This window comes from Antrostomus carolinensis, unplaced genomic scaffold (genome assembly GCF_000700745.2).
Source record: "Antrostomus carolinensis isolate BGI_N321 unplaced genomic scaffold, ASM70074v2 scaffold32408, whole genome shotgun sequence".
Taxonomy (NCBI): Eukaryota; Metazoa; Chordata; class Aves; order Caprimulgiformes; family Caprimulgidae; genus Antrostomus; species Antrostomus carolinensis.
The window spans coordinates 22,863-35,110 of NW_010334276.1; the positions used below are offsets into that span (position 1 = coordinate 22,863).

Here is a 12,248-nt window from a genome sequence, read left to right on the forward strand (position 1 = left end):
CCTCCGACTGCAAACACATTTTAGATGAAGGCACGGTTGTCATATGTAGTTCATGCACAGGCATGGATGATGCTTTCAACAGAGAAAGGCTTGGAGGGAGGAAGCAGATAAAACACGGATGTGGGCTGAAGTAGAACATTTTGTAACGTGTTCTGCCAGTAAGGAAAACTGCAGGAAGAAAAGCAACAAATGCATTCCTTGGCGGGGAATCACTTGCTATTTAAGCCAGTCAGCCAGACAGATGTGGTAGGGGTATGGGGAGAAGAGGGATTTTTCTGGCTTTGCTTTATAAATAAATCACTGTTCTTGAATCCAGAAGACATTTTCTCTGACCGCTATACATATATAATACTTTTAGCCTGTTATCACGTGCCTAGCAAATTTGTCTTATTTTTTTTATTCTTGTGAAAGTAATGGTTTCCTCGTCCTTTTCCTCTCTAGCACTCGCCCCGTACTGGTGAACAAATCCTCTTTCCCCTGTCACTTCTCACCTGAGCAGTGGCCCCTGTCGGTTCATGTCCCTCTTGTGCCTAAGTTTCATTTATGCTCTATTAGTCTTTTTAGAAAAGCATGTGAGTTAAGTAGTTGCTTTGGCACTACTTTTTATATAAAATTTTAAGTCAGCTGACTACTGCTGCGACAGCTTTCTGAGAACAGCTATAAGAAACCCTACAGTACCACAGCACTACCAAGAGATTCAATTGATGCTTATACGCCCCGGAGCCAAAGCCACCATCCGCTGGAGACTGAAGGGTCAACCGTCAGCACAGGGATTCAGTTAATGTGAATGGGAGTAGTTCAGCTAAATCTCCGCTGAATCATTATCCCTGAATGTATCTGAGGAATTTAACCAGCACCCTTTGCAGCTTCTTGCTTTGTTCAGTGTCTACAGCGCTAAGTCTTAAGATGCAACAACATTCTTGCTTAATCTTGCAGACAATACATTTCTGAAATTTTGGTAACAGAGGATTATTGGGTTTGCACAAGGAAGAATTTTGCCTATAGCAACAGGATAAAAAAATGTTAAAGAGCATTATCTCTGCAGAAATAATTATGTATTTGGCAACCTGCACCGTACATATTACAACACTGTAGCATGTGCTAGAGAAGGTTCACAGCTGTAGACACTGAACAGCACCCCTGTCAGATTTTCTATGATTTTCAACACGTTAAAGAAGATGAGTAAAAGACTTTGTGCAGAAAGGCGGAAGACAAAAAAACCCCAAAACTAAGGCTCAGAACCATATTAAATCAATTTAAAATTGTGACTCCCTTTTCAGATCAGCTTCAGTAAATCTAGAATACAAAACCTACACCAAAACAGCGAAAAACAACCAGCCTCCTGAATCCTTTCCCCAAGCTGAAAAGTCTGTTGTTTGCAAATGCAAGCTTCCTTTTTGGGGGAGGAGGAGGCATGGAAATCCTAGCTGCTGCAGTTCTGCTGACCTAAATATAGGACACAACCCAATACTGTGCCAATAAATTTTTATGAAATTAAGCTGTTTTGTCTAAATAAAAGACATTAAGATTGAACTTACGTGTTCTTCTGAAGCATAAAGGACTTCCATTAGCCGATTGACAAGGTCATTATTCTCTCCCCCATGTTCTTGGCAGAGAAGTTCAATCTCCCTTAATTTGCCAAAGTAGAAATCCCTTTCCTTCTCCACGCCTTCAAGTGCAAGTTTTAATGAATGTACCTGTGTGTAAACCAAGACACAATACATCAGTTGTGAGGTGCACTACAGATGAAACAACTCAGTCTAGAATTATGCATGGTAAACAATCTTAAATATATATTCAATTTTATAGCTTAAAATGCAGCCCACTTATTTTTTTCCTAAAGTGCTAGATTGTACCTTACACAACAGAGAACAGAAAATCAGGCTCTCCCATTATGCCTCTTGGATACATCTTAACCTTGATCCTTAAAGCTCAATTTTCTCAGTGTTCTTTATACTGAAACCCAAAGCAGCAGTTCAGGAATTAGGCCTACTTTATACTTGTCTCCTAACAATGCTGCCAGAAGTCTCATTTAACTGTAATGCATGAAACTTTCAGCTCAGGACTTGCATTATTTTACCTGGATTAATAGGTAGTTGGGAAACCTACAATATCTCCTTGCCTAAAAATATGTAGACCTAGCAGAAAAGCTCACAAAGGGAAATGGTCTAGTTAGGAAATTAAAAAGTCCTCTAGTTGCAAAGATGAGTACTGCTGTGTTATTTTTTTTTACCTCTCCTTTTCTGCCTCCCCATTTACCATACTGTTAGAGACCTGTGTTTCAGCACTCTGATGCCGTGACCGGCTGCACCCTGGACTTTCTGCTCTGACTAATGTGCTGTTTCTATCAACAAATTCTCTCAAATGCCAAGTATCTTTCTCTTTGCAACCTGGTTCACAAGAGTCTTCAAGCTACACTGTCAGCCTCAATTTCACCACCAGGACTGCTGCAAATCACTTATGGGCAACATAGCTGTTAATGATTAGGCTTCGTATAAATCATGACAGATGTTGCAATATATTTTTATACATACGTGTGTGTATATATATATATACACACACACACACACATAGTATGTATTTTAAAAAGAACAATTTTGTGGTAGCATAGCAGATAAACTGTTGTCCAACGGGACATACACAGTCAGGATAACATGTAACTGGCTTACAAAGTCAGAAGACAGCAGTGTAACAATCAACAGAAATAATCACAGATGAAGCTGCCTACAGTAAACACACTGACCCAAATCACATCCAAATTACAGCCAAATTAGCATCCACATTTTAAGGCTTGCAATTATATAAATGATTTTCTAAATAAAACATGCTAAATGAATTAAATCACATCAGACTACATTTCAATGAGCTGATATAATTTAATACATAGTTCTGTGTTGCCAGTTCTACTGCAAGCTAATTTATTTCCTTCACTAGTGAAAATACCAGCAGAGTTCAAACAATGCTTTGACAGCCTACTAAATCCTATCAGTTCATTTTTCCGTAACTGCTGAGCTAGCGATGCCTTTTTCTGACCTTTGATTGCACTCTCAGAGGTGTCAGACAGCAGAACTGACTTGTTACCAGGGCAGGATCTCGGAGCATCTCATTCACGTACTAACCCATTTCTGACCAGCTGCCCGAGCGTGACACCCAAGTCTTCCTTTGACAGTTTGAATCTACGATTGCTACAATGACCAGTCACCTTAAAATTAACTATTCACTCATGAAAGTAGGAATAGCAAAATGGAACAAGAGTTTACAATATTGTGGTCTATAGATTAAGACCTCACATTTAAGATGTGTCTTCTGGATCTGCAGCAGCGTATTCCTTGAGAGCAGTGCCTGCATCCAGACAGGAGACTGTAACTGCTTCTAGATCTCTTGCTCGGTGCTTGCTAGAGCTTGGGAAAACAATTAACTTCAGCTGAAACACGGGCTGCTGATAGCTCAGACTGTCTCCCCTTCTGACCTATTTACGATGAAGGCATTGTCCTGTTTTCATTCTATACACTCACTCCATTTTAAGAAAAATTAATCATTAAACTGTGCATATATGCACACGGTTAATTAACTACAGTGCACAGTACAGTTATAACCAAACCAGATATGCTTTTCTTTGGTAACATATCAACTATTTGTCTGTGACACATTAATTTTTCTTTAGGTAATTAGCACATCCACATGCTATTTTTTCCGTCTATTTACATGCCAAAAGGTTAACCCTGTATGAGGAATGGTGCACATTGACTCCCATGTGCTGTTTTTGGACCAGAAGTAACTCTCTGCAGTCTAGTTAATGGGTGCAAAAGCACCAGTTCCTACTAACTGGTCTTTTCTCTGATGGCACGTATTGGTGGTATGAATACTCATGGGACTGCAGAGCCAAGGTGGAGATTAAGTACATCCTGCAGATGTGCAGCCAAAACGGTGCTGTTTTCAGAAACTGTGTGTATATTAACATAAAGTTAACGGTTCTTGGAACTATTCACCATATGTAAAGGTCCCTTCTCCACTTGTAATGGTCCTTGGTCTGTGTTGTCTCCTCAACTGCACTCAAACTCTTTGTGAGAGTACTAGCTGGTACAGACCACAAACACAGCAGGGACCACTTAGCATTTTAATGCTATGGGTAATCAAGTTCCAGTGCACAATGACACTCCTTGGAAGCGTTTAATTTACTAGCACAGGCCAAGGCAATAGCTAAGACCATTTTAAGAGAAACTTAAAGATTGTTGGGAGCTGTTAAAACAGCAAATGTTATGGATGGCTTACGATTACTGCAAATAGCTCATTAAGCAACCCTGTGGAGTTGCACAGCCCCACTACTTAAATTTTTCCACTACAAATTGCATGGAAGTTCAGATGTTTCAATCTCCTTTTGCTGCCATGAAAACCCTGAGAAGAACCCAATCTGTTACAGCCACATCGGAACGTGATATCCACAGACACCATTCAGCATTTCTTACTCATAATCAAGACAGCAAAGGGGTAAAAGTGGCTGCTGCTCTCATCTCACTGGTTGCTGGAGAGTGGTAAAATCTCGGCAAATTGGCTCTTCAAGCATGTTCAGATTTGGGGTCAGAAAAAGCTGGCTCAGAGCTGCTTGCAGCATAGTTTTTTTGGCTTGTGTTATATGCCCAGAGTGCACAAGTAACCATTAGTGGGGAAATTAAATACCAAATGCTGCCAGCATTAAAAAAAAAAGTGCCTTACACACCATTCTAGCTAGAAAAGGTCTCTTACAAACTAGCTATTAAGACACCAACTTTCCGAATCCTCAAAATTTCTTCTCCTTTGGTGATGGGGGAAATAATCAGTTTTCCCTCAGGGTTATTTATATATAAAGCTTAAGGTTTTCACACATGGAATGTGCAAGGAATATATTAGCAGGAAATGTGATAGTGACTGCCTGTTTTAGTAAAGATCAAATATTTTGATGTTGCTCAGATCCCAACCAACTCTTCCTGCTGAAAAAAAAAATTCTGACTTCTAAGTACAGATACTATGGTTTAAGTTGCATTAAGCTGACATTTGAACTCCGCTCAAACTGATTAAAATGATTCCATGAAAAACATATACATCCATTCCTTGTGCTACATTTAAAAACTTTTCAAAAAACCCCAATAAAAAGCCCGTTTGGAAGGCTGGTGGACCTGCTGAGCTCTCTGCTGCTCAGAATTATACCCTGAATCCGCAGTATGCTGTGTTTGGGATGTGGTTATCCATCCACCACCTTTAAGTGCATAACAGGAACCAAGAATTTGCAAACAGTGCCCCAACAAACTGAAATCTTTGTTGTTCAAGTCAATAAAAGACTGAAACAGAAATGCCCTTAATTGTGGAAAATTATACTTGATCCAGAATAACAAATTCTTCCTGAATGCAGTTGCCAGGCAGCTCAGACTCGAAAATATGAGGTTCTTTTCCATTTTCCCTCGTCCAGGACAAATACAGGGATCAGGCCTCGTTTATACTAGTGGCATTTACACCACTCTGGCAGTAGAGTCTTGAGCCACATGCAGACATTTATTCGTGTCCCGTGTAGACACTCCTGCATGTCCAGAAATGGCAGAGTGGTGCGAAGCTCCATAGCACAAGTGAAAATCTACCCCTTACATTCCTAACATTAAAAAAATTCTGAAGCTTTATTAATGGTATTGCAGAACATTATTTATAATATAACTAAGTATTCTCACAAAGGAAGATCACATTTTTAAATGAAAAAGGCAAATCTCTAACACCTTAGTATTATAAACAGGCTTGATTTTCTCCACAACACCACGTCAAAATGATTTATTTTAAATTTGTAATACACGAGAGCATTACTGGGATTTTTCATATCCAAGTGAAATAAAAGATACATTTCCACATCTAGTAAAATTACTATAATTCAGCAAGACTTACCTGTCATTCCTAAGATCACCTTTTAAAAATAATGGTAAACACCAGTCATCTCTGTCGGATGTTATTTTTAACAAAAAAATCACTTTTTTTCCTTCCCAGCTGAGCTATTTCAATCTTTGTCCCTTCATAAATCTGGAGAGCATCATTCAACAGAGGGTAATATTAGATTTCATGCCTGCCTGTGACAATGAATGCATCTAATTTTATGCTGAAAGCAAATTTACCTGTTCACTAAGCTGTATGACTTGAGTTTCCAAATCTTTATCTGATTTGGATGCTGAACTGCTTGGTGCAGCTTTTTTTGCTGAAGATGGACGAGAAGGTGTTGATCCTGGTTTAGAAGCTGGACTGGATTTAGCAGCACCTGAACAATACAATAAATAAATAAATAATAATCAAGATTTATCTCCATGACAAATACATCCCTATTAACCTGGTACTGAAACAAAAGTATTTGTTTTACCAACAGCCATTCTCTCTCTTACTTCAAGGTGACAGTGGAGGAAGTTCCAGTGCTGCTATGCCTTGGGAAAGGAAAAACCACATTTCCTAGCAGTTTCACTTTGGGTTTGTTACCAAGAGTGAAGTAACTCTGAAACTAAGTAAATAAACATAGGATAAAGAATATAAAGTTCCCTTAGCTCTCAGTAGCTTTCAGCTTTTAAAAACATGCTGTTAACAGACCATTACCCAGCCCAATATTTAGTGTACCTATCTATCTACAATTTCCTCGAGAAAGGCAGATTTGAAATAAACTCAGCTAAACTGCCTCTGTGCTTTCCTCATTTTCAAATGTAAACCATCCCTGAGACAAGGGCATTGAAATTCAGACAGAGCATGCAGAATTAAATCCATCAGTTAACTCACAGTTGCCATAGTGACCAAGAGATGAGTTTTGATCTGCTTAGGTTTTGCTATTTGTTTTTAATTACTTGCATTGCAGATCTGCCAGAATGCGGAGCAACATCTTTACCAGCAAAAATGGCAGGTACTGAGCACGCACAGGTACTCTTTTTCACAACACTTGTGGCACACAAATACTCAAGCAGAGGAATGTTTGTGCAAAAGGGTTTGCAGTGCCTCCACAGGAACCTCACAGCCAGCTCCTCACACCTCGGCGCTGCTGGCTGTTTGATTTAGTCGCGCAGCCCCGGTGCACGAGTGCCTGGCTCACAGCGTCCACCTTGCCTCGGCTCCCACAGGCACCGTGCTCCGGCTTACAGCTTTTTCCTTATTCCTTCTGACTAGGAGTAAATTTCAGATGCCGTGGACATACATCTGGCACAAAAATTGCTTGGGTTAAGAAGACAGAACAGCAACTCAGCCCTTTCTCCAACCTTATTTGATTTATTAAGCAGGCATGTGAATCTGAAGTCCTGCTTTGCAGCACCCACATTTATCACCGTTTCTTACAAAGAGCAAAACACAGCCATCCAGACGCGCTGATGGGCTCCACAGCCATCCTCCTCCACCAAATGCCATCAGCTCTGAAGCCTGGGCCACACAGTGTGCAGGAGAAAGCCCGAATCTGGCAAGCACCCAGCTCCCAGCTGAGCTCTGAGCTTGCAGTCACCAATTCTGGAGGGATTTGCCCAGCTTTCCCAGCAACCACCTTCCACCCACACCTTGCCAGCTGCTCCCCCCATGGGATTATTTAACTTATGGCACACTACAAATGGTTCTAAGTTGTAATTTCCACAACGTGTACCCAGTGTCAGACAACACTTTGATAAAGCAATTCACTGTAAAAACTAATGTTTTACCAAGGCATTGCTAGGAAGAAGTCACAAGGAGGCCAGGAAAGGCAGGAGAGGGAGAAAGACAACTTGTGATGCTGCCTGTATGACCAAACCACAGAGCTCCCATGATCTCACTAACCTAGAACTGTGTATAGTGGTCCCTTGGAGGAGCCAAAAAGTGATGGGAAAGGAGAGCAGCAATGGGTTATTTAATCAGGTTTTTCTGATTTAGTCACAGGCCTCTCTCCATAACGAGCATCTCCTCCTGCCTCTAAGGATAACTTGGTATTAACTGGGTTACCTAATGCCAACACAACATAAACAAATAACTTGATAAGGGAGTTGACTTGTGTAAGCATTTCTGTACAAGATGTCCACCGTCCTTTTCTATGCTTCTTAAAATGAGACAGACAAGGAAAAAAAAAAACTCTTTTTTTTTTCCCCAAAATTGGTGACTGCAGTCCAGTAACTTCCATGCCTAAATCCTCATAATTATGTACACAAACCCACTCTAGCAGATTTCAGATACAGTACATAGACTTGCTAAGTTAGGAAAATTCAATGTTGTGTAAATGCCTGAAATGAAAGTTCTTTTCACACCATACTTAGATCAGCAAAGAATAAATAATTTGTGGACAAACATTAAAAATGCCAAGATCTTTTGCTGCTGTTTCTTTCCTTAGGCAATTTCATGAACTTTAGCACCCTGCCTTCATCACACACTTTCCAAGTTCAGTCCATATTTTGACTAACTGAAAATAATTTCCTTAAGAGCAGGATTGTTAAGATGCTCTCAAAGCCAGGAAAATAATTGTCATTTGGATTAGCAGATAAACAGAAAACTAGTGTCAAAATATGCAAGGTAAACACACACATGAAATAATCACTTTGACTATAGCACTCTAGCTAGGCCTGAAGTTATTTAATGAACCCTTGTATCACATGTGACTGCAACAGTTACCTATATAACATTTAAAATAATGCATATATACTAAACTGAGGTATCAACATTTATTTCTTACTGTATTCTACACCAGCAAGATGCAGTTCAGGATATCAACTGAAAATTAAATGCTCTAAAACAAGCTATGAACCTTCAGATGGGAAGCCTTGGCTGGTCAATGCAGCTCTCCTCCTCTACCAACTACCCTTCTTCTTCTTGAAGGTGGCACTGGAATTCCTCCAGGCAGCAAGCACCGGAGAAGCTGCTCAGCTTTTCTAGGGCAGCCTCCCTTGGCCTATCAGCTCTTCACCATTTCTCCTGAGGGGTCACGGTGCAGGACCTAAGCAAAGCACGTTGTGCAGCATACTGCTCCCTTTTCATGTTCAACAGCCCTGTGAAGCAAGCTAGTCCTTTGTAGATCAGGGTACTGATCACAGAAAGCCAAATCATTAAGTACATGCGTCTTTTTAACCTGCAGAGAGAGCTGAGGACAGAGCAAGCACCAACATTTAATCCCCAGGTATTCTCTCTAATTTGCAGCTGAGGCTCTCTCCCAGTGCATGCTGAGCAAGCTCACATCACCACTGTCTGCAGCAGAGAGGGCTGGATAGCACCAACACACCACACTATATTCTGCCCTCCTTTGAAAACAACAAAGCCTTTTGAATTTCTACAGCAACGTGTTACTAAGCTGTATAAAGTCCAGACAAATCAAAAGGAACTGACTTTTGCTCCACTGCTCAGGATCAGCTCTTAAATGAACACGATATTCCAATTTCATCAAGACAGATAAAAACCAGCTAAATAACCTGAGCATTTCAGACCGTATTAGCGACAGCTGGATAGATCTTAATTGCAAGAGAGAATGCCTAGGGATTTCTAATTTAAAGTTTCCTGGAGAAACAAAAAACCCCCCTTTATTGCACATTTATTCTGAAGCATCAGTTTTAGAATCAGCTCAGAGGTAAGCCTCCCATTTCTAACAAAAGCTTAATTTCATAAAAGAATTAAAGGACGCTGGTTGGTAGGGTAGTGCAGAGTACTTGAGACAGACAGATATCCAAATGGAGATGAAATATCTTGGTAGAATTAATGACTTTGCTATGGAGCACCACAATGACTTTGCAGTCAATTAGTGCAAGGGTGGAATAACTCCTAATGCATTGCTCAGAGGGACTATATAACCCAAGCAGTTTAAATTCTGACCATCATCCTATCTTCTATGAAAATGTTTACATATAAGCCATTTACATATTCTGAGAAAGCACAAAATTTTATACAAATATTTGACATACAAAATACCTGATAACCAACTCTTCTCACTGACCACTAAGAACTGCATGGGTGCCATAAACGTTACCCATTACCAACTCCTTTTCAAGCTTACTGTCAAGGTTCAAAAAGAAGTGCAGAGTCCTGCCCCTGGAGAGGAACAGCCCCATGCCCCAGAACATGCTGGCAGCGAACTGTCCAGAAAGCAGTGTGGCAGAAAAGGAATTGAGGGTCCTAGCGGACACCAAGTTGAGGACAAGTGAGCAACGCACCGTTACAGCAAGGAAGGCCAACAGCCTCCTGGGCTGCATTGGAAAGAGCATTGCCAGCAGTTTGAGGGCGATGATCTTCCTTCTCAGCACTGACAAGGCACATCTGGAGCTCTGAGTCCAATTCAGGGCTCCACAGTGCAAGAGAGACATGGACATACTGGAAAGAGTCCAACAAAGGGCCAGGAAAATGACAGAGGGACTGGAGCACCTCACATATGAGGAAAGGCTGAGAACCTCTCAGAAGAAGAGAAGCATCAGGGGAAACTTACACATACCTGAAGGAAGGGTGCAAAGAAGACGGGAACAGGCTCTTTTCAGTGGTCCCCAGTCAAAGGGCAAGAGGCAGCAAGCACAACAAATTCAATTTAAACATAAGAAAAAATTTCTTCACTCTGAGGGTGATCAAATACTGGAACAAGCTGTCCAGAGAGGCTGGGGGTTCTCCATCCTTGGAGATACTCAAAACCCAACTGGATACAATCCTGGTCAACCAGCTCTAGGTTGCTCTAAGGCTCTAGCAGAAGGGCTGGACTGGACCATCTCAGAGGTGCCTTCTCACCTCTACCATTCTGTGAGAACTTCTGCTACAGCATGCTCTGATTTTAGGTCAATGCAGGGTCCAACTAGAATTTTTTGTAAACAGTATCACAGTTGCTTCGGTTAGTGCCTGGATTACTTCTTGTGCCTGCCCATATAACACTAGCAGAGATGGGAAAAATAAATTCACAGTTGAAATACAAATTATTTTGTTCTTGTACTGAAATAATTTAGATAAATCAGCTTTGAAATGCATTACAGTCTTCTATCTGTGGTGCTCCAGAAACAATTACTAGCCAGCCCATCATAATTAAATGTATCACCCCCAGTTTCAGCTTCACTATTCTTTTTGCTACAGACCCAAGTTTTACAAACAGATCTACACTTATGCAACTTAAATCAGGGGATGTTGGCACTGAGCAGGTTTTAGGTACAACAAAGCCAGGCTGTGAATTCCGGGTCACTTTACATCACAAGCACGATCTTGCAGACAAGAGACCGATTTAATGTTTAGAGAGAAATCTTCCTTGAAGCTATATGAGTAATTAGTATGCCATTAAATATTTATGTAAAATTCCAAGAAAGCACGTGCCTGAATACAGTGTGGACATGCATGAGGATGGTGTGGAGAGCGATGGAAGCCCTGAGCAAACACAGACTTGGCTGAGCTCACATGACCACTGCTTCAGTGGAATTTGGGAATCACTCACAGTCAATCTTCAGTCAAATTAAAGGATTTCATAAAATGAATATTCCTGACTCATGCCAAAGAAGAAAAAACAAACCCACCAAGAGGCCACAGAGCTAGTAATTTATTCATGAGCTAAAGAAAAGCTCCCCCACCCACTTAATACAAATGAGTGAGAACAGTAGATGAGTTAATTCTCACACACGCTTATTGTTGCAGCTACACTGGGATGCAGGAAACTGCTCAATTTAGGGATGCTTTATGGCATAAGTGGTGACAAATGACGCTTAATGGGAATGAAATGACCTCAGACAAAATCTGACTTGACTTTCAGTGTCCCAACATGCTGCAGTGCAGCTGCTTAATTATTTTGTGGTACTAACTTTCCCTGAGAAGCAGGACCCCTCTGTCCCCTCAGTTCTCCACACCTTCACTGCTACTGGCTACAGTACAGTCTGCTGAGCTCTGTGTTGATCATCACTGCCAGAGAGCTGGCAAAGAGAATCTTGTACAGATACTTGAAACTGAAGCACCTTTTACAGATTTCAGCAGAGCAATCCAAGCAAGAACATAAAATGGAGCGTGCTTGGCAGATGAAAAAGTTTTGTTTATGGCATGACTTTAATAGAAAGGGATTTGATAGATGGGAACTAACCACAGCCTTTTTCCCATGACAAATGAAGATTTTTATTTAGATTTAAAAATCCAACATTTTACTGGCAACCATTAATTGTTCTCAATTGAAACCCCTATTTTCTCTAGAAACATCTCTAAGCATGCAAGCATTCACCTTCAATGGACAAAACCATTCCATATAGGCTTAAAAGAATAATACAATTTAAAATTTGAAATGCTCTTTAAACCTGCATTTTCTAAAATTCAACTGTCTGCTT

At 40.6% G+C, this 12,248-nt stretch overlaps 1 protein-coding gene across 1 annotated transcript in view; it reads right to left on the reverse strand.

Moving 5' to 3' along the window:
• The window catches only part of MAPRE2 (microtubule associated protein RP/EB family member 2), a 37,329-nt gene that overhangs the window by 5,249 nt on the left and 19,832 nt on the right, over window positions 1-12,248 (reverse strand). Inside the window, exons 4-5 of the mRNA XM_010174179.2 lie at window positions 6,129-6,268; window positions 1,539-1,697 (exon numbers count right to left, since the gene is read on the reverse strand). Of these exons, the coding sequence (XP_010172481.1) occupies window positions 1,539-1,697; window positions 6,129-6,268 (299 nt within the window). The remainder of the gene's footprint in view (window positions 1-1,538; window positions 1,698-6,128; window positions 6,269-12,248) is intronic.